Below are 22,742 nucleotides of genomic sequence, written 5' to 3'. Positions count from 1 at the left end.
GCAGGGACATATGGCCACACCAGTTCTGCAACTTTAGGCATTGTGTCTTTAACTCATTGCCTAGCTGAGGGCAGGCAAGGAACAGAGATAGGAAGAGGGGAGAAGGTCAACTTAGAGGAGGAGCTAGCGAGGACGGGAGAAAGAGGGCTTAGTGACAGATCACGAGAATTGCTGCCCCAGCCAGGGTTGGCCCATGGTTTACCTATTTGGCATATTATCTGCTAGAAAATTCTCCCTAGAACTGATTTTTCTCTGGCCTTTCAGCTGGGCTACCATTATCCTATACAGTGCCTCTGTGCAGATTAGAAAAAAGAATCTCTTCCTCAAGACACTTTACTGCCATCTGTTGGATAATTGTCATAATAAATGCACAAATATACAGCTTCCATCTCTTTACACAGACACACTTGTGCAGTGCACAACCTGCACAACAACCCAGCTACCATACCTTTTAGGCAGTAGCCTTCTTCTGCTATAGGACACTATGGGCTCTGAGAGGCCAAACTAATTTGAGCATTGATCTGAAAAGTAAGCAATAAGGGACACAGACTAGGCATTAAGTTAATCACATAGGGCCTTCTAAAGCCAAACAAAATTAAGGTGAGGTCCTAAACTTGTGGAGTCACCGGTAGTTGCAGCCTAAAGGCATTACTGGCCTCAAGGCCACAGTAGAAGGTGGTCTGTGTCTTTCTTGCCCTGCCCAGGGGATACACAAGCCCAGCCTTGCCTCCCCCTCCCCTCTTTTTTTTAACTCTGCAGGCCTCATGGCAGAGGCACAGTCTGCTTCTGCCAAATGGGAAATCTGTCCCCTGCAGGCCAGCCGGAAGCTGCCTGAATGGGCTTCCAGAAAAGGCAGGCACTGGCAGGTCCCAGCTGCCTCCTGCGCCTGGTGCGCCGGCCGCCTCCACAGCCTCCCCTGCGCTGTCTGGAACAGTCAGCACACAGCAGTGACAAGACACATCTCCACAGAGCCGCCTTGGGTGGCGGGAGGAGGCACCGCCATGAGGGGGCTGGAACCCCCAAATCCTGGTACCACACGCGCACTGAGCCTGGCTGAGCTGCTCATCATGTTCACAACAGAAGTCAAGCAAATGTCCTGTAACTAAGCCCCTGTCCCGCTTGCCGAGGAAGGGACCATCCCACACCCACCATCATCTGAGCCGCAGAGAGAGAAGCTCCAGGCTTTTTTAGGAAGCCGAGAATCATGAATGAACTGATGGTGAACTGACTCACCGAGTTTTTTTCCCTTGCCTTTCACCCATTCTCAGATCCTCTGTAATTAGATCGTGTCTTTATTTATTTTGGCAGGTGAGGAGAGGAGAGGGGGGCTGGCAGGAGGATGACTGGACTTGATTTTATCCCCCCTTCTCGAATCTGCAATAGCTCACACCCTGACACCCATCACTTCCGCTCACAGAGAGCCAGACACAGAGAAGTGAGACATCACAGGCACTGCGTGGGAGATTAAAATGGTGAGGAATGCAATTCAGCGGGGCTGCCCTGGGGGTGGGGGATGAGGAGGAATGGTCTCCCCCAGCCAAGGAAGGCCCCTGACTACACAAGCCTTCCCAGGTCCTGGGCGGGGGTGGTTAGCAGAACCCAAGGATGGGTGGCAATGCTACATGCCTGGAGCTGGGGCATGGCCACTGACCAATGGCCAATGACTCTTCCCCATACTGCCCCCAAAAGTTTTCCTCTATTTTTCCCTTGGGTCCAGAGTCCCAAATCTCTCACCCAGATCCACCCTATTCTTCAAATAGGACTGGAACTTTTCTGCTTTCTCAACTTGGCTGCCCTTGAAAATACATCCATTGATGAAAATAATAAGAGCCTCTGATGGTTACTGAGGACATTCTATGGGCCAGTCACATCTATTGTCTCCTTTAATCCTCGTCGTGACACACCCTATTGCTACTATTGGCACGATTTTCTGATGAGGCAATGGAAACAGGAGGTTCCGAAAGGTAACGAAGTTCTCACAGCTAGAAAGGATGAAGCCCAGATAGGACAAGAAGAGGCTCTCTCAGCTGTCACTTCACCCACCCTGCCAAGTCTAGCTCAAAGCCCATGTGCTCCACTGCAGAACTCCTGGGGTCTGTGTCATTTACTTGGCATTTGACAGGCCACGGGCTGACCTCAGCTGAGCCTGGTTATACAATGACATTGAAACATCACTTTGTCATTAATAGCTGCTCATGGGAGGTAATCAAGAAAAAACACTCTACCTCTTTATCACCCCCCAATAAATACACAACTAGCACATTCTCCTAGGAAGCTGTTCAAGGTAAGCCTGATGTCACCAGGTGTTGAAACACTGTATGGAGCAGATCAGCTTTCTCCCCCTGAGCTCCCTGTGCTCACCCCCTGCATCCAGTTCATTGCTGAGACCATGAAGCTCTTTCCATGGGCCCCTCAGGGACTCCTCTTGGCTCCCACCCCTGCTGCTCCCCAGAAGAGCCTTCCTTTCCGCCCGCACCCCGGCAACCTCGGTTCCATTTCTTCCCTTTCCAACCCAGGTTCTACGCCAGTGCTGGAGTTTATCTGCCCGTAGCGCTGGGAAACCAGCACATCTCATCTCTGTTGGTGGGAGCAGAGTCATGCAACCTTTCTAGAGGCAGGTGAGCCATTTGTGTCCAAAGCCTTACCATTCTGCAAACCCCTGGGACCAAGACTTGAATCACTGTGCATAACAATGAGATTATGCAAGGATATTGTGCTCAAAGATTACCCGTAGAGATGTCTGTCACAGCACTGTTAATAACAAAAAACTAAGAACAACCTAAAAAGATCCAAAATGGGGGATCCTTGGGGTGAATTATGATATTCACTCATTCATGGAATACCATGTAACTATTTAAAACAATGGTTTAGACTATTAAAATAATTACTATTTAAAATAATACTAATTTATTTAATAATACTATTAAATAATAACTATTTAAAATAATTCTTTGATGCTACAATATAGCGTTAAGTGAAAAAAACCTGGTCACAAGTTGACCATAAGACAGTACCATTTAAAATCAGTATGTAATGTTTAACACATTCATGCACAAAAATAGAACAGGAAGGAAATTCACCAAAATGTTAACAGGAAGGTCTCTAGGGCTAATCTACACAGTGATTCAGTTCAGGGTTCTGGGTTTACTCTTGGCTCCATCACGTACATGCAGATTACTTAACCTCTCTGTGCCTCAGTTTCCTTTATCTGTAAAGTTGAAAAGTAATAATTCCTCCCTTGTGGGGTTGTTGTGAAGATTAGATAGGTGATAGATAGATAGATAGATAGATAGATAGATAGATAGATAGATAGATAGATTAGAATGATGCTTGGCCCTGATTAAGTGCCCAATAAAAATGAACTATTATCATTTTTGGGTTATGGGATTACAGAAGAGTTTATTATTATTATTCTTGCTTATTCACACTTTTAACATTTTTTATAGCAGCCATATTTTTCCCTGTAATTGAAAACTAAAGATCGAAGCCACCCAAAGCTAATACTTGAATAAGTCAAGTCCTCCATAGTCCAGAAGTTGTTGAGCACTCCTGCCAGTCTATGAGACATTCCTAAAGAAAACCCATGTACACAATAGATACTCTTACACCCGCAGGCTGGCTTCGGCACCAGGAAGCTTTGATCTGGCCAGAGTGGTTATGAGGCTGGAGGCTGGAGGGAGGAAGAGAAAACAGACACAAGGGCTGCCAGGTGGACATCCAGCCCCAGGCAGGTGGGAGCCCCTCCTATGACTCTGGGCTCCCTCCGGCCAACACTTGGATCTCAGGGGAGAGCTCCAGGAGGAAAACATAGGTGGCTGGACTGGACACACACAGCTGGAGCAGGACCAAGGCCATGTCTGTCCCATAAGTTCAGCTTTTCATGCACACAAAACCAGCACTGAGAAAGTGCCGTTTCCACAAATAGAACAAAAAGGTTATTATATAAACACCTATTTGAAAATCAAAATAATGAAGCATAGGGCAGATACACAATTTTGTGCACTTCCCAAAAGTTCTGCCTGCTGGATTAAAAGAGAGTGTGACTGGCGGTGGTCCCGGGGGGCCTGAGGCCACAGTGAAGCTGTGAGTTGCAGGGTCTGTTCCCAGCTGGGTGAATGAGATACACAGCCTATCCCCAAGTACCCTCATTCTGTTTAAAAGCCTATAAACTCCTCTCAATCATGAAGTCTTAGCCTGGGCGTCACCTCCTCTAAGAAGTCCTCCTGATTCCCCCTTCCTCTGTGCTTCCATTGGCTTCCATTGGTCATCCATCAGAGCGTTTTATCCCCTTGCACTGTGATTACTTACTGACCTGACTCTCTCCCCTTTATACTCTAGGATCCTAAGAGAAAGGCCTGTACAAATTAACCCTGAGCACAGGATCTGGTGCATAGAAGGTTCCCAATAAATGATCACTGAATCACTGAATGGCATTGGAGGAGCATGAGCTGGCAGCTAGGTCACCAAGAGCAGATCACTTAATTTCCCGACGCTTCCGTTTTCTCCTCTGTAAAATGGAGGGGGAATAGGTAAGGTCCCTTTTGTTTCTGAAATTCTCTGATACTCTTCAGTGGGGCCTCATTCAAAGCAGTTCTCTTCTTCCCACTCTTTCCGGAGATGATTTTCTGCGCGAGGTGGGAGCCGAGGGGGTGGGCGGGAAGCTGCTGTGAGGTTCAGAGGAGGAGAGCGTTGCAGGGCTGGCCCAGCTCTCCCTACCCTGAAGTCCTCGCAGCTGCGAGTCCGTGGGCCCAGGACTACCTCTGTGTGGTTCCAAGGAACAAGGACTCCCAGCAGCACGCACAGCGACCAGAGCTCAGAAGGCCCTGGGGAACGTTTGCGCTGGGTGAAGGGGAAACGTCAGGGAGAAGTAAGAGAATTGGAAAGAAAGGTGTCCCCTGCAGGCTTCAGCAACAATCAAGTTCATGAATCTACTCCCAGGCGTCTAGATGAGCCTGCCGATTGTAGAGGGGAGCCTGGCACTGAGTCGTTCCAAAATCCTTTTCGATTCTGAAAGGTCAGAATCCCGAGTCTGTGAGCCTCAGAGTCAGAACAAGCCAGAGTGTGGGGGAAGCAGATGGGGAAACATCAGGATTGCAACAACCACCACGATACTTGCAACATTACTGAGCACTTACTCATGCCCGGCACTGCACTAAGGCTTTTATATTAATTTCCCCAGTTAATCAGCTCAACCACTTCATAAAGTGGGAGTTCATATTATCTGAATTTTACAGATGAGGAAATAGAGGCACAGAGCTTATGGCACCTGCTCGTGCTTACATAACTGGTAGAGTGGCAGAGCCGGGTTTTGACCAGAGATGGGGGGGGGGCACTATGCAAAAAGATGGGGCGTATGAGAGGAAGGGGGATGAAACGGGGAAGGAGTATCCACAGCAGAAGGGGGGGCACCAAAAGCCAATCTCCTCTCACCTTGTGGAGGAGGGCTAGCCCTAGGCCTGTCCTTTTCTGTTTGGTGGTGAAGGTAGACACTCTACTAATCCTGAAAAGACCCAAGAGGCCACCTAGTACACCCATTCTACAGGGGAAGAAACTGAGGCTGGGAGAGGAACTGAGATCTGCCCCAGGTCTCATCACTATGGAGGCAAAGTCAGAACAGGGTGTATAGTCAGTCCCCTGAGCTTTGTGATCCCCCCCTGAGCTATATTTTCAAATTAAAGATCTAATTACTCTCTGGTACCATCCAATAGAATCTGGGAACAAGTCATGGCTGCTGGTTTATTTGGCAGAACCTTCATGATGGGACTGTTTTCCATCAATCACCTGGGCTGCTTTTATTTTGCATTTGCTCTTGTACCGTGCAGACCTGGCAGGTCCACAGTCCACTGCAGGTAGGCAATTTGCACATACCCTACTACTTTAATCACAATCCCTTTCTTGTCCCCTCCTTTCTCCAGATGCATCCTGGGTACCGTGCCCAACATGGTGTTGCTGAGACCGGGTGCACGTCTGGAGCTGTGTGATAATCATTGTGTAGCACAGGGCGGGCTGTAATGAAATTATAACCCAGTTACCTGACGACATAACCGGGAGTGGGAAGAGTGATTGTGCTGGACAAACACAATCCCATTTTTACCCATTCCCTGGGCCCCAGGCAGCTTTCAGCCCCAGCAATGGTTGTCCCATTTGGTATAGCACTCTTTCCTCCAACAGCCCCTTGGTCTGTTTGGAGCATAACACAAATCTGGCTGTAGGCATATTTATTATTAATCCACCGAAGAAGAAAACACTCCTTAGAAGAAGGCTTATCCCGCAGGAGCAGGTCCCAGATGGAAAGGGGGACGGGGTCCAAGGACCTATCTCAGACTGGGCCCTTCTGAGGGCAAGGGCCCTCTCTGCTGTCGGTGGGGCCAGGGTCTGAAACATTGATGAGCTGTTGTGCCTGGGAACCGACAGTCCTGGGGTGTGAACAGCCCCCAGGCCAGCTGGAACTCAGCTCTTGGCTTCAGAGGCCCGTCTCGTCGCCAAGTTGGCAGAGCTTTCCCTCAGCAACGTGCTGTGGGCTCAGGACTAAGTTAAGCCACGTGATCATTGCAATGCTTTTCACGGTGGGAGGGTTTGTGGGCTGGTGTTGGGATGGGGACAATGACTTGGCCAGAAGGCAGGAAATGACATCATATCAGCAGTGAGAAGCCCAGGCAGGTCTGCCCTAAACAGGTCTAACTGCCCTACCAGGTGACAGCCCCTGGCCCAGGCTCCTTCAAGACCCAACACTGGGTCACCCCAAATCTACCCAGAGAGATCACACCATCGTATACCACCTTGTCTAACTCAAATATCACCCCCGCCTCCCCTCCCATCCTACGATTCTGCCCCCAATCCCACCGCCAGCCTCAGGGATGTGCCCTGAGTTTCCCTGAGACCACAGAGCGGTGGGTAGTCCTGTGTTCTCAGCCTGTGCAACTCACAGAGTCCTTACCAACTGCATCTGGGTGTTTGTCCCATGCATGCCACTCCAAAAGTAACAACAGCAAGGTAGGGGGAGTGAAATCAGTGGGCAGGAGACACCTGGAGCCAGGCAAGACAGATGAGGAGACACTTAGCTAGCAGAATACCAGGGACAGCCAGCCCAATGAGGGACCTCAGAGAACACCCAATACAATCTTCGGATAAGAGGAGGGGCAGCTCGAAGAAAACAAGTAACTTGCATCAGGCGTATAATGAGCGAGGGCCAAGACTGGAAGCTAGTTCTCCACCCCCAGTAGAGCTCTTTCCAACCAGCTTGCATCTACACACGACCCTCACCTCACACACATGAGCCTGTTTCTTACCAGTCTCCACCTGCATTCCTGGGTCCCAATGACGAAGCTGGCAAATACCAGTGAAAGTGTTACCCCCAGAGAAACTTGGGCTTGGCAGGGGAGACCAGGTAGACACATAGTAAGTAGTTAGCACCCAAAAAAGCAAAGAGCAGTCCCTGAGATCTGGTGTTTCTCAGCCGTTTACCTGTCTCAAAGCACCTGGGCTACAACCCACGCCATCAGCCACGATGGCTCATTCTGGCTGTGATTCAGCCAGAGTGAGTCTGAACCCCAGGGAACAGGTTGCCAAGTTCTTCCTCTCTGCTCATAAGATTCCTTGCACATCCCCTGACTATAGCTGGGTAGGGGACCCCATGGAGAGGCACTGCACTACAGTGGATGGCACAGACTTCAATTTCTCTGGAGTTTGCAGGGGCTGGGGGGCCCAAGGCAAGGGAGCAGATGACTCTTTCCAGAGAGGCCAGGGCTTGAAAGCCAATGGGTTTGGATGACATGAAGAAAACTGAAGGAGAGGATGAAAGAGAGCAGTGAGGAGAAGAGACGCTGGCCTTGACATTTTCTCTGACCCTGGTGTATGTGTTAATGGTGGTTTTCTCTCAAATTAACTTGGGAGCACAGAGAACCCACCCAGGCAGCAATCAGGGAGACCCCTGGGGCTCCGGGGAGACCAGCCCTGCTGGGTCTTTGCTGGGCTTGATGGATTGGGGCCCGAATCTGTGTCAGTGGTCTGTCTTCCAATCTACAATCTGGGGGCCGGTGGGGAGAGGGTGTCTTATCATGTCCCTCAGGCCTCACTCCCATTTCCTGTGGGTCCCTTGAAACCTCCTCATGCCCTATTAGTGCTAGAGAGAAGTTATGTTCAGAGCCACTGCCTGCCAGACACTGAAGCCAATGCAATCCGAGCAAATAGCTTGAGAAATGGGAGCTGCTAGCCTGAGACTAACCTTCATTGCAGGTGCAAAGTGGGGATAATAATAAACTTCACCACCTAGGAGTGCTCTGGATTTTGAATAAGATACTAATTGTATGCACATGTAGACACAGGCTATAGAAGTATATTGTCCAAAGGTCACGTAGCTAGTAGGTGGCATTGTTGGGATTTGAACCTAGGACTCCAACTTGACACATGGAGCTCTGAACCACGACACCCTCCACCCTTGTTGTGGGTGAGTGCCTTGTACTATGGCCATCTGTTTCCTCTACTGGACTGTGAGCGCCTGGAGGGCAAGGACCGTGTCCTTACACCAAATCCAGTATCTAAGAGCAGCTCAGGGGGGCATCACCGATGGCAGTTGTTATTGATGATGCTTCAATCCAAGGCCTGGGAGACCACATTGAGATTCAGCCAGGGGCTGCCATACGTGTGTAGGTGTCCTCTGTGTTCTGAGTTGTCAACAGAGTGAGCCATTCCAGACAGGATGGAAGAAATCCTCCAGAAAGGGAGTCAGGCTTCCATGGCAAGGGAGGGAATGCCAAGAGGCAGATGGCAAGAGGGAAAACTCACTACACTTCTGGAGCAATTTGATAGCCAAGGCTGTGTTCCCACAGACAACCAATGCCGATATGCTGAAAAAGTGGCTGCCAGACTTCCCTAGGCCCCAGAAAGTACAGGACCCCTGACACCTACTCTAAGAGGGAGACAAGCATAGAGGCAGCTGCTGACTCCCTGTTAGGGTGCACGTATGGCTGAGGTTCTTAAGCAGGAGGTGTGATGTCTGCCTGGCCCACTCCACTGCAATATGGGGAGGGAGCCAGCCAAGACTGGGACACCAACCCCTGCTGACTCCACATGGGGATAAGTCAGGAGAATCCAGGAGGCTTCTCCAGCAGCCTGAAGTCCTGAGCAAGAACTGAGGACTTGGGGTGGAGATGGCATTTTCATCCTTTCTTCCAGGTAAGTAAGAGCCCTTTGACTGCAAAGCCAATATGGTCTCCTCTCACTGTTCAAGAAAAACAACAGTTGGTGGAAGGAGAACTGACTCTGGGTGGTGAACACACAAGGTGATATACAGATGATGTATTACAGAATTGTACACCTGAAACTTATGTAACTTTACTAACCATTGTCACCCCAATAAACTTTAATTAAAGAAAAAAGTTAGTGGACACTTAGAATGAATTAAAGAACCAAGACATCAAGAATTCCTGAAAAGCCAAAACAATCTTTAAAAAGAAGAACAAAGTTGGAGGTCTCATACATCTGATTTCAAACTTTCTACAAAGCTGCAGTAATCAAAAGAGTGTGGTACTCATGTCGGTGATCAATGATTTTCAACAAGTGTGCCAAAGCCATTCAATGGGTAAAGCAGAGTCTTTTCAACAAATTATGCTGGGAAAACTGGATAGCCACAGGCAAAAGAATTAAATTGGACTCTTACTTTCCATCGTATGACAAATTAACTCAAAACGGATCAACAAGTTAGATGTAAGAACTAAAACCAAAACACTGAAGAAGAAAACGTTTGTCATGGGGCAAAAGCTTCATAACATTGAATTTGGCAATGATTTCTTGGATATGAAACCAAAAGTACAGGCAACAAAAGAAAAATAGATAAAATGGACTTCACAAAAATTGAAAATTTTTGTATATCAACATGCACCCACAGAGTGAAAAGGCAGCTCATAGAATGGGAGAAAATATTTTAAATCATATATCTAGTAAGGGGTTAATATCCGGAAATACATTCTAGATAGATGCCTACAACTCAACAACAAAAAAAATCAGACAACCTGATTTAAAAGGACTTGAATGGATAGTTCTCCAAAGAAGATGTACAAATGACCAATAGGCACATGGAGAAATGCTCAGCATCACTAATCAGTAGGGAAATGCAAATCAAAACCACAGTGGAGATACTACCCTACACCTATGAAGATAGTTATTTAAAGAGGAAATAACAAGTCCTGATGAGGATGTAGAGAAATTGGAACCCTTGTGCACGGCTGGTGGGAATGTGAAGTGATACAGCTGATGTGGAAAACAGTATGGCAGTCCCTCAAAAAGTAAAATTACCATATTCTATTACATAGAATTACCATATCATCTAGTAATTCTACTTCTGGGTATAAACTCAAAAGAACTGAAAGCAGGGACCCAGACAGATATTTGTACACTAATGTTAATAGCAGCATTATTCACAAGAGCTACAAGGTGGAAACAACCCAAATGTCCATTGACAGATGAATGAATAAATAAAAGATAGTAGATATATACAGTGGAATATTATTCTGCCTTACAAATAAATGAAATTCTGAGACATACTGCAACAGGGATGAACTCTGAAGACATTATGCTAAATGAAATAAGTCAGTCACAAAAGGATAAATACTGTATGATTCCACTTATGTGAGATTCCTAAGTAGTCAAATTCAAAGGGACATAAAGTAGAATAAAAGTTAGCAGGGTGTGGGGAAACAGGAATAAGAAGTTATTGTTTAATAGGTACCGAGTTTCAGTTAGGGAAGATGAAAAAGTTCTGGAGGTGGATGGTGATGGTCATCGCACAACAGTGTGAATTTGCTTAGTGCCACTGAAAAATGTTAAGATGGTAAATGTAATGTTATATGTATTTTATAATAATAATAAAAGATGCAGGACGATGGAGTCAGGGGGCCCCTTGCACTCTCTTCCGATGAGCTCCATCTGGAACTCAAGGTTCTAGCCTAGGAGGTCCATTCTTGAGGGTCACTGACAAACCAGAAATACTCAGGAGGCAGGCTGGACATGGGCTACAAGACGTGAGGCTGAGGAACATGGGGATGTGATCCTGAGAGGAGAGAAGCCTGTCTTCACACAGCTGAAGGGCGGACATGAGAACATACACCGTGGTGTGTTGGGAGGACCAGAACAGAGAAGCAGAAGTCTTGCGGAGCCCGGATGGGGTCTATATTCAGGCAGGTCTTTCTGACTACCAGTGCCGCTTAGCAGTGGAATGGGGTGTGACTATCCAACACTCAAGAAAGGCTGGATTCAAACTAGGGCTGGAGAGGCCACTGGTGGGGATGCGGTGGAAGGGATTTCTGTGACAGGAGGAGATTCGTCCAACGGACCTCCATGAGCCCTCGTCATGATTCCTCAAGCTCTTATCTCTTAGGTGCCAGACTGACCTTGGACTTGCCCTGCCTAAGGAACAGGCAAAAAGCATATTCCCCCAAGAATTAGGAGACTCACATTCTAGTCCCAGCTCTATCAGTGATGGGCTGTTTGGTCCTGGATGAGTCACCACCTCCTTGGACCTCCGTTTACTCATCTGTGTAATTAACACCTGCCAGCCTTTCTTCACCTCCTCAGCCTTAGAGGTGTGTGGTAAGTGAAGCAAGGACTTGTGAAGAAGAGAGCCCAGATATCTTCTCAGCCCTCCTCCCCACCCTCCTGGCCTTCCCTTCCTCCCAGATCAGGGCTGGCAGTGTTTCCCAGGGTGCAGTTTGCACACACCTGGTGGTATACTGGATGCTACTTGGGATACGGGACGGTTCTCTGTACTAACGTAAATCTGATACCTGTAGCAAATGATAAGTTTTTCATGATAGTAATATCAACATTCTTTTAACAATAAATTTACAAGTTAATGTAGGTTGCAAAAAGTGAGTTAAAGAAGAAGTAGTAAATAATAAGGGTAGTGGTACTTGAATAAGGCAAAAATCTTGAAGGTGGAATGTGTGTTTAGGGACCACTGATGGATTAAGGAGATATACCAACCTGGCTCCCGGGCCCCACAACAGATCCCCAGGACCTGGCAATCAGACCCAGAGAAAACCAAGGGGCAAAGCATTTGGGTTGGTCCTACTGCCTGGTTTCCTTAAGGTGCCAGGTGCAGCGATTTTACCAGCCAATTGAGAACAACTAAGAAATTGAACCTGATTCTGGGATCCTCCATCCACACAACTGGGAGTTGATCAGCTTCTGCCTCCTTCTTTTGGCAACACTTCATGCCTACCTTCTCCCCAGTGGGTTCCAGGAAAAGGGGGCCCTGATCAGGTCATTGACCCCCAAAGTGCCAGGAATGTGTTGGGTGCCTCCCCTAAAAGGTACATGTAGAGAGAAGCCTAGAGAGGAACGTGTAATCTCCATGGCAGATGAGGCACAGTGCCCTGAGCAAGGGCCGATGTTTTTGCCCACGGCAGCAGTCACCTGCACCACAGGTAGGGCAAGCTCCCCTCGTGCCTGAGCCTTTAAGCAGGGTGTGCGAAATCCCTTTACAGGAACCATCTAGAAACCTGATCACAGTCCAGTCCCCTCCACTCCCACCGCTATCTGCGGGTCACATCGGTCAAAGGGTCAGTTGGTCAGCCTAGAACACCTGCCTTCCCTGAGGAGCAGGAATGAAAGAAGGTTCCAGATGATTATCAGCCAGAACTTCAGGAGATGGCTCTCAGAGGTGGGGAGAGGGAACAAGGCCAGCTAAGGATCCATCCTCCCTTGGTGGGTCGTGGTGGGGGTGGAATATACACTGAAAATGTTCCCTTTCCTCTCTCCTCTTTCTGTTATTGCCAACCTCCCACGTTTTGAAATATTGTTACCTATTAAACTGCATGGATGAAGAAATAATTACCATCCCCATTTTGATCATCAAAGACCTCTGATAGCAATCAAAAATCAAGTGCAATAATTACAGGTGAAAAGCAAAGAAACTTAACCTTTGGTTTACCAACGCAGTCATTTGAATATTTGAAGATCCTGGGTTTCATTCCTTCTGGAATATAGCCTGGAAATACTAAAACTACAATGCCAACTATCCTATAAAGTGGTAAGGGGGGTGCTCAGGCAGCCTGGCTCAGGGATGGCGTCAGAGGGTATCTTTGTCTTCCCTTTAGGAATCAAGAAAACACTACCTTGTATGATTCTTGTGGGAAGCTGGAGAACCCCTGAGTTACATTAATTCTTTCTCAATGGTGACTTTTTGGAAGTTCTTCTCTTAACAGCCCATTCTTTCAAATGCCACATGCATAGAAAAGACTGGAAATGATTGCATAAAAATATCAGGAGTGATGTTTTTCCAGGTGATGGAATTAATAAGTATTCTTTTTTTATGTTTGTATGTCTCTATTTTCTAAAATGTCTGTAATGATCAAATGTGGCTTTTGTAATAAGAGAAAAGATTGAGAACATATCTTTAAAAAAAAGAATCAATAAAGTTGTAAGTTATTACCATGAGAATCACAGAGGAGCAAGGCAAGCGTTCAAGGTCGGAGGTGAGAGGTCAGAGGCAGACAGAAAAATTAAGAAAGAAAGCCCACTGAGACATAGGGTGTGTTTGTTTCTGCCCAGCTGGGTTGCAAAAGACGGTGGAACTTGGAGACCAAGGATACAGGGTGGAAGGCAGAATCCAGCATGTCGTACTGCGGGGTGGACATGGGAAAGTCACTTCTCGTGGCTGCCAAGTGCCTTTCCGTCCGACAGCCCATGACTCTGTGGGAGCAGGGAATTATGATGATGCCCCCCTTTTGGGAAAGGCAAATGTGTTCAACAATGCGGTGAGGTGAGCTCCTCACTTTAGGGGACAAAGGTGTGATAAAATCAGACATGGGACACGTGTGTGTTTTTATAGGCTTCGTTCCCCTGCCTCCTGCTGAGCTAAAATGACTGAATTGAAGGCCTTTGGCTAGAGATGTACTTGAAGTTGTTTCATTCATACAATCAGGAGTCAGGGGCAGCACGATGGAATGCTGGAAGCGCTGAGCTCTCACCCCCGTCCGCCATGCCCTAGCTATAACTCGCTTTCCTTGGGCATCAGAAGGAAGGCAGGGGAAGCTGCCTTTGAACTCAGAGGGATGCTCGGTAGATACTTATCAACACGTGTTTCTGAAAACACTGCATGTGCTCAGGGCTGCTCCCGTCCCTCCCTCATGCCTCTAGGTCGTCTTATAGTTCCCACTTCCTTGATCCCCCAGACCACGTAAGCTTGCTCTTGGAAGGCCACAGGGAAGCGATGGGACTTCACCCAGGCCCCACCTGACAGGAAGATCCTGGAGGGTGGCAAGGGGGCGATGGAACTGCTCAGAGCAAGACAGAGGCCTGGGTGAGCCCAGCCCAGGTAGGGGGGACAGTGGGTAGGCCACGCTGGCACTGACCTCGGGGCACTTCCATGGGGCTGAAGCTGGCCAACAGGTCGCGGCACCACTGGCGGTCACCTTCCAGGTCGCTCAGCCAGCTGCAGCAGTTGAAGTAATAACGGAGGTGAGGCCGCTTTAGGTCGGTCAGAATCACACGGTCTAGGTACCAGCTGGGACTCGAGCCCGTGTTGTCATGTTCGATCCTGGGGCAGAAGCAGATACCCACAGGGTCACTGGCAGATGGAGACAATGCCCTTCCATGCAGGAATAGCCAAATGTGTACTCCAAGGAGAGGTTCAATCATTTTGTTGTTGTTACTTTACCTCTCCAACCTCAGTTTCCTCATCTATGAAATGGGGATATCTTATTAATGATGTGCTTCTTAATGAGGATTACATTGTTACATTGCCTGCAAGGAAATATTGCCTTCCATAGAAAATCCAGGATTGCCAAGGCTCGCAACACGACCATCTCCAGTTTCCCTTCTCTCCCTGAATCCCTCCCAGACCCCCCAGATACTCTCCTTGGCCCCATTACCCAGAGGATTCTCCCATAGCCATCTCGACTGGTACTGTCCCATAGAAATATCACATGAGCTGCATGTGACAACCACATATATAATTTTGTATCTTATAGTAGCCACATTGAAAAAGAAACTGGTGAAATTAATTTTAATAATATAGTCTATTTAATCCATTTATCATTTCAATATGTAACCATGTAAAAATTTATTGAGATATTTCACATTCTTTTTCTTGTACTATGTTTTTAAAAATCTGGTGTTTTGAGATGCACAGCATATCTTGATTTGTACTAGTCACATTTCAAGTTCTCAATAGCCACAAGTGGCCAGGGGACTGCTGTATAGCACAGCACAGATCCAGACTCTTCATAATTGGGCCCCCAGTAACTTCCCCCACTTCCTATAGTGACCCTTACCCTCAGCAGCCCAGGTTTCCTCTCTGAGGTCAGTTTCTTCCCCAGAACTTGACCCCTAGACAACCTCGCTTTGCACCAAGCATCTCATCCCTGTCTATCACAGTGAGACCTTTCCTTGCAGGACTTAACAGGACAAATACAGCCTCATCTAACACACAACCCCCTATGTGTCATGTGAATGACACATATGATATAGACAGGATGCATGCCTATATCTGACACAGAGCCTGGCACATAGTAGGACTTCATCTTAGTGGTCTCCTTTCCCCACATACCGACACCCTCTTCCCAACCCTCCCCTGTGAGAGTGCCTTCCCTGCTCATAGCCCCTTTTCCTCACACAGCCAGTGCCAGGGCCTCATGTGTCTGCTCTCATTTCCCCAGTAAATAGAGTTCCTGATGCTACACTTTCTAGTGGGAGGAACAAAAATCAGGGCTGAACTGAGGCAGCATTTGACCCCCATCTAGGCCGCAGTTTGAGTCCAGTCAGACCACAGATGATTTTGACATTCCAACAAATCGGCATGAACTTGAATGGGGAGCAGGAAGAGGGGGATAAAAAGGGACAATGGAAGGCTCTTCCTCTGCAAGAGGCTGAGTTATCCCTCCCATCATTTTCACAAGCCCCACCTCCTCAAACAAGCTCAGGGGCACGCTCTACCAAAAGGCATCCTGCAACACCTTTCCTCTTCCTGCTAACACTCTAACATCCTGTCATCACTGACACTCGCTGAGTGCTCATAGTGTATCCGTTACTGTGCTAAGCACAACTCACCAACCCTAGGAGCTAGGTGCCATTACTACAGATGAAAACAACTGAGGCTTCGAGAGGAAACCGATCCAAAGTCCCACAGCTAGTAAATGGCAGGACAGAAATCTGAACCATGGTGATCTGGACTCAGTCTGGCCCTAACCACCGTGCTGGTGTCTCTCGGGGCTTCTTTCCCAAGTTTGTGGAAAACTGTCTCAAACTGTCTTAACTCAGAGAAGTGAATTTCTAATGGGGAAGTTTAGGGCACCATGACTCAGGGTGCAAGGGAAAGAGTTGAGTCTTGGGCTGGCCCGGTGGTTTAGGCGGTTGGAGCTCCGTGCTCCTAACGCTGAAGGCTGCCGGTTCGATTCCCACACGGGCCAGTGGGCTCTCAACCACAAGGTTGCTGGTTCAACTCCTAGAGTCCTGTAAGGGATGGTGGGCTGTGCCCCCTGCCACTAACAACTGGACCTGGAGCTGAGCTGCGCCCTCCACAGTTAAGATTGAAAGGACAACAACTTGACTTGGAAAAAGTCCTGGAAGCACACACTGTTCCCCAATAAAGTCCTGTTCCCCTCCCCCCAATAAAATCTTTAAAAAATATAAAAAGAAAAGAGTTGAGTCTTTGGTCACTCCTCAAAGGACACAAGAAGAGTAATCAACATCCAGACAGGGTCCAACGTGAAGTCAGTTCCTACTGTCCTTTGCCTGCCTCTCACACTGCACCTAGCCAGGGCCCAGCGTCTCACCTGATTTTGTAGATGAGGCCCACGTTGTTTGTTCTTACCCGGAACACGTCAGTGTTGGCTTTCGCAAAGGCAGACTGACTCCTGCAATGAACATGTGCACAGTTAGCACAGATCAGTGTTTGGCTCACAGGCCAGGGAGAAAAGCCAAGGGCTGGCACCTCCCTTCCTCATCCACCGTCCCACTCCTGGGAAGTGCTACAAGGAACTGATCCTGTCCTGACAGTCCTTTCTCATGTGACTTGGAGAGGCAGAGGGCAAGGACAGTTAGTACTCATTGCTTCCACACTCAGCTTCCCATGTGGTCCTTGCCATGTGTTGTCAAAGCAGGCGTGGTGGGCAATACTAGCCCCACATTACAAACAAGTAAACTGCTAATTGACAGCAGAGCTGGGACCGGAACCTGGCTCTGCAAAGCCGTGAGCCAATGCCCTCTGGCTGTTCTGGGTTGGGACAGAGGAGGAGGAAGGAGGGCGTGATGAAAGCCACGCTGCTCTCAGTTCTGCAGGCTTTCTGGCCCCTCTTCCTTTCTTGCCTTGCTCTTGCTGGGGAAAGTAGCAATGGCAGCCCCAAGTGGATGCAGAACTTGGGTGGGGGCCCATGGTCCTGCCAGTCCAACAAGGAAGAAAATACTCAACCCAAGTCAGCAACTGGGGAAGTGAGGTGGTGAGCAAAGGCATATCTGGCATCCTGCAGATGGTGCAAACGGAAGCAAGTACACCTGAGACGTTCCGCAGTGAGCCCAGCCTTGGGAGCACCCTTTTTCGATCAGTGTAGATGGGAGGGCTGGAGCCAACTTGCTACAGACTCCTCCGGGAATGGAAGCCTGAATCTCAAGTGGATACCTGCCCCTTCCCCTGTGTGGGCCAGGATGCCTGCTGTTTCCGCCCGGGACTTAGCAGCTCTCCGGCCCCGTCAGTGATGTCTCTGCAGGGCTGAGAGCTGTAGACCTCCCTCAGTGCCCCCGGCTCTCGGCACCAACACCCCGCCCATGGGGCAAGAAAAGCACAAAGACATACGCCTGTTTATTGGACACCAGTGTGTTTCAGAATAAAGAGGGAGGAGAAGGGTCTTCTCCCCCAGGCAACAAGACTCAGACTCGCTCAGTAACAGAAGGCTTTTAAGGTTCTCAGATGCTGTGATTCTGCAAACAGACCCACTTTGGCAAACAGCCTGCCCAGAGAGATGTCTCCTTACGGTGGGTATATCATGAGACATGGGCCTGTGGCCCTTCTAAAGCAGTGCGGAGCTCATGAAATCGGGGCGGCCTTGTCAGGGAAAAGGGACCCCAATGGTGCAGTCTGGGTGCAGAGGGGGAGAGGGAGAGTGGTACAACCTTCCTGTTTTGCTGGATGCCAGGGCCCAGTCCCCGGCTCACTGCATATACCTGTCAGAATCTGACCTCCAAGGGCGAATAACAACACACCTGCATTTTGTTTCAGAGTCAAAGCAGTTGTCAAATGACTTGGAAAACACATAAACATGGATCCTGTATGTCAATTTGTGTGAATAGGAAACAAAGAAATAAATATGAGATAGTTTCTGTTTCAATATCTGAGACAAGGAATTGATTTTTGTTTTTGTTTTTTAGAATAAATAGATAAGAGTCTTTACCTCAAATAAATACCCTAAGAAACATAAACCCTGGGAAGGTATACGATGGAATATTATGCAGGCATTAAAAATCCTGTTATAAAAAAAGATTTTGTGAAACAGAAACAAGATTATGATATAGGCTTAAAAGAAAAAAAAGCAAGTTAAAAATAGAATGTACAAAACAACAACCAATAGAAACAGGATAGCAACTTCATTTAAAAACAGTTAAGATGGGAAGGATTTATACAAAAACCTCATGTCTAGATGGTAAGACTATTATGAAGTGTTAGTTATTTATTCTGGTCTATACATATATATATTATTTTTTCTTTAGTTTTCTGAAGGGAGAACGTCTTGTTTTGTTTAATTATGTAAAAAGTACAGCCCATGTTTCAGAGAGCCCCCACTCCACCCAGCCTGCAGCTGCCTGTGGCGAATTCTCTGGAATGAGTTTGAGGATTGCTGGCTTCATCTTCTCAGGGTGCGTGGAATTTGGGCAACAGCCAATGCCGATGATTAGGGAAAGAGGAGGGTGATTTAGAAAGGAAAAAACGAGACGTGATTTGGAAGGAAAGCAGCTGGCTTTCCGGGGTGCCTCTGACAAGAGGCTCCCACAGCTGCGAGCAGTAAGGGGGGGCTCCGTGCCTTCAGAAAGGCCCTGTGCACGGACCAAGTGGAATGTGGATTCCTGCATTCCAGTGTGTGTGTGTTGAATGGTTGACCGTGGTCTTTATAGCCACTCAGAAAACAAATATTAAGAACTGAGATAGAGGAAAGGAGACCGAGAGAGAAAGGTCTTCCAGGTGGGCCAGGGAGCGCTCAGCACTGTCTCACGGCCACACTGCAGCCTTCTGGGGCATCACAGGAGATGAAACCATCAGCCCGGTGTTTGTAAGATGAAGACCAACATCGTCTTGGCAGACAAGAGGAAGCTGCTGTCTCACAGGGGTCTCTCTCTTCAGAGGAGGGAGAGGAAAAGGACTCAGGGACATGGCTATACGGACTCCCTTGTCTCAGGGAGGGGCTGGATAATCCCAAACAAGGCCCAACCCCATCCCACTTGGGGTCAGATTCTGAAATCGCCACTTCTGGCAAGTGCCTAAGGGTTTGAGAAAAATGACTGGGATGGAGTAGAAATAGCAAAGGACAGAGGGCCCCTCCCTGGTCAAAGGAAACATTAGAAATGAAGACTTCTTCACGTTCCCTGGTGGAAGACTGCAGCTTCTCCACGGCTCCTGGGAGACCCAGGAATGAAGGCTAATACAGAACACAGCCCAGTGCCCATGCCCCCTCCCCAGGAGGGCTTTTACGGTTTGCACAGGGCATGTTAGCCGCAAACCAGGCAGAGCCAGCAGGCTAACATGCCAGGCATTCTCTGACACTCTCAGACGGTGAATTCCCAACAGGAGAACCGTGATCCAGAACATAAATGAGATCCCATCCTTTTGCCATATTCTAAACACATGATGCAGTGTGGGGGCTGGTCTTGATGACTGGAAAGGAAACCCAGAGACAGGGGTCGTCTCTGGGATCCACGACTGTTACCACTAAACTGGTGTGGGGGTCGGCTAATGGGGAATCAAAGTGAACATGTCACACCCTTTGCTGCCTAGGAGAGGGTCCAATATGTATGGAGGAATTTAGACACCAGACCACGAGGGTGAGGACAGGCAGCATTTTAACATCAGGCCCCAATGTTCCTTTACTGGAAAAAAATCAAAACTCCTAAGAAGCCATTTGGGAGTGGAAGGTGAAAGGCTGGGCGTAGGAGAGAAGACACGAGAGAGAAAAGGACATGGAAGAAGCAGGAGGGAAAGGCAGGGTGAGAGACATGGCCAGTGGCTACAGAGAAAGGGGTCAGGGAAAAATTCCAGGCAAGGTGGTGGCTTAATGTAAATTGTTGGCATTGCTGCCGTGTGAACTTCTGGTGCCCCAAGCTATCAGTGCAGCCTGATACACTCACAAATGCCTTGTAGTGTGTTTGTGTATGTGTGTGCGTGAAGCAAGGAAAAAGAAACTCGGTTTCAACTGACACATAGCTTTGGTTTGGGGTGAGATGGTGTGACAAGGAGGGGACAGCAGCAGACAGTGATATGAGAGATTCGGAGACGCGTGGGCATCTGAGCAGACCCAGGAACTGGCGGGTGTGATGGCTGCGCTGGGCTCACTGCATCTCAGTCTCACAGAGCTTGCTGACCACCAGGGCCACGGGCATCGGGTGACATGGGCAACCTGGAATTCCTTGGAAAGCAATGCTCCCCTCTCAGACCCGAGATCTCTGTCTTGAATCGAAAGGGTCTTGGTGAGGTTCGTTTCTACGCAATTCTCTTTGTGGCCGTTTTCTCAGGTCTTACAGCAGCCAGACTCTAGCTCTTCCTTCTCCATTTATCTGCTCACTGTGGTCAGATTAATTTTTCTTGGCTGCATAGTAAGTCGAGCGTCCCCTGATCGGCTTGCAAACAAGGATTTCTACAGTCTGGTCCTGCCCTGCCTTTGCAACCTTCCTCTTCTGTGCCCTCCAGGTCACCTCCCAGTCCCTGGAGGACTGTGGGGCCCACACAGCCTCCATACCTTTGCAAGCTGTTCCCCTTCTAAAGTACCCTCTTTCTGTTCCTCTCTTACCTGAGTTCTTTTCACCATGTGACGCCCCAACTGTGTCCTCCCCTATAAAGTCTCGCTCTAGCCACCCAGATCCCACTTCATGCACAGAGCTCTGACTATTTGTAAGCAAACCTCCCCTCATCCTCTGGCCCTACCTGGCATCTCTCTGGGCATCACCTCTCCAGCCTCTCGAGGGCATACAGCTGATTCTGCACAACAAGCCTGTGTCCCTGAAACGACCACTCACCATGGGCTCCTGCAGAACCCTCCAGACCAGCCCTATTGGGGTCCTGGCCAGATCTGTGTCCCTGCTGTCCTACCTGGAGTATGACACAGACATGGGAGAGACCCCCACCAGCAGACCTGCGGGGTAATTGGGGAGATTGTTGATTCCTAACCGTGGGCGAGCCCAGAGAAGCTGCCTGCCTACGTGTGCTTCCAGCAGCGCCTGGAGACCCTGCTGACACTGCCAGCTCATTCATGCTTCACACTCCTTTACCCTGATGCAGTCTTTCCTTCCCTGTTGAGAAGGAAGGCGGGAACTCAGATTCCCAGGAACAGGGACTCAGTGACAAAGCCTCAGGAGGGGTTATAAGAGATGACCCTGGGGGCCTTCCTGAGAGGTGTATTGAAAAAGGTGAGGAAGAAGAGTCTAAGGATACTGGATGCACAAAAGACAGGGAGGAACCACCACAAAAGGAGAAAATTGTTCCTTTTGTTTAAAAAAGGCAGGCTGGGAACTCCAGAAAACAACTTGGCCAACTCCCCAAGGTCTACTGGCTTTTCCCTGGGCGGGTGCCTTCTGGGAGGTCACATGGCAAAGAGGATGGACTTTTCCTGTATTCTCTTTACCGGGCCCCCATCACTGGAGGGAAAGACTTCCACAAATGAGTCACTCTGCAGTATAAGCAGAACAAGAAGGCGGGTACCTTGATATGCGGAAAACGGACAGAATAGGGTGCTATGCCTGCCTCAACACTGTGGCCTTTACACCATAGTCTGATCTCAGAGTAACAAGTGGCACAGGGCCTGGTCAGTCTGCTGCGGACACAGTTTGGGGATGTTCTGGCCCCAGCCCTTCACAGCTTCCCCTGCCATCGCTGGAGGAGCCAAGCCATAATCCCCACAGGTCACAGCCTCAGCCCCAGAAAGCCTTCAGGGGTCCCCACATACACTGGCCAGGGCCACAGGCCACATGCTCGAGGAAAAAGTCTACATTAAGAACCTGGGGTTTGAGGACCAGCTTTACCACCAAAAAGCTCCATGATTCAGCTGCTCACTGCTCCTCTCAAGGCCTCAGTTTCCGCAAAATGGGTGAATCACATTTAGCGGTTTTCAAATTTCTCTTGGCTACGGAGCTCTTGGCGCAAATAGAACCTGACCCAGAAACTTGGTGGGGAGAACAATCCTAAGTTGAGCTGCTCAGGAGGAAGGAAGGATGGGGCACAGTGGGCCCAGAATCAGCTGATATGTCATGGGTGCCGTTTAGCACAGATTGAAAACCAGCTGCCTAGACCGTCCGCAAGGCCCCTAGACATCTCTGGAATTCAGTGATTCTGCTAAGCATGGCCGAGTACTCATATATCTGTGAGTGCCGTGTGCAGTGGGAGGAAAGGCTTGAAAAGAGAGAAGGTCCTGCTCTCAATGGGTTCTAAGGAAATGGAAGACACAAGACACACACACACACACACACACACACACACACACACACACACATGCTCATCCACACAAACACACACATAAGCACACGCGAAAGTAATGTAAATGGCTGACTCG

The 22,742-nt window shown here is 48.6% G+C and overlaps 1 protein-coding gene across 9 annotated transcripts in view; it reads right to left on the bottom strand.

Annotated features, from left to right (window-relative positions):
* The window catches only part of LOXHD1 (lipoxygenase homology PLAT domains 1), a 141,317-nt gene that overhangs the window by 110,015 nt on the left and 8,560 nt on the right, over window positions 1-22,742 (bottom strand). For all 9 annotated transcript variants that reach the window (XM_074340025.1, XM_074340029.1, XM_074340028.1 and 6 more), the window contains exons 3-4: window positions 16,773-16,853; window positions 14,352-14,536 (exon numbers count right to left, since the gene is read on the bottom strand). In XM_074340025.1, coding sequence (XP_074196126.1) covers window positions 14,352-14,536; window positions 16,773-16,853 — 266 coding nt within the window. The remainder of the gene's footprint in view (window positions 1-14,351; window positions 14,537-16,772; window positions 16,854-22,742) is intronic.

This window comes from Rhinolophus sinicus, linkage group LG09 (assembly GCF_036562045.2).
Source record: "Rhinolophus sinicus isolate RSC01 linkage group LG09, ASM3656204v1, whole genome shotgun sequence".
In the NCBI taxonomy this organism is placed as follows: Eukaryota; Metazoa; Chordata; class Mammalia; order Chiroptera; family Rhinolophidae; genus Rhinolophus; species Rhinolophus sinicus.
This window is presented reverse-complemented; position numbering and strand designations above follow the sequence as displayed.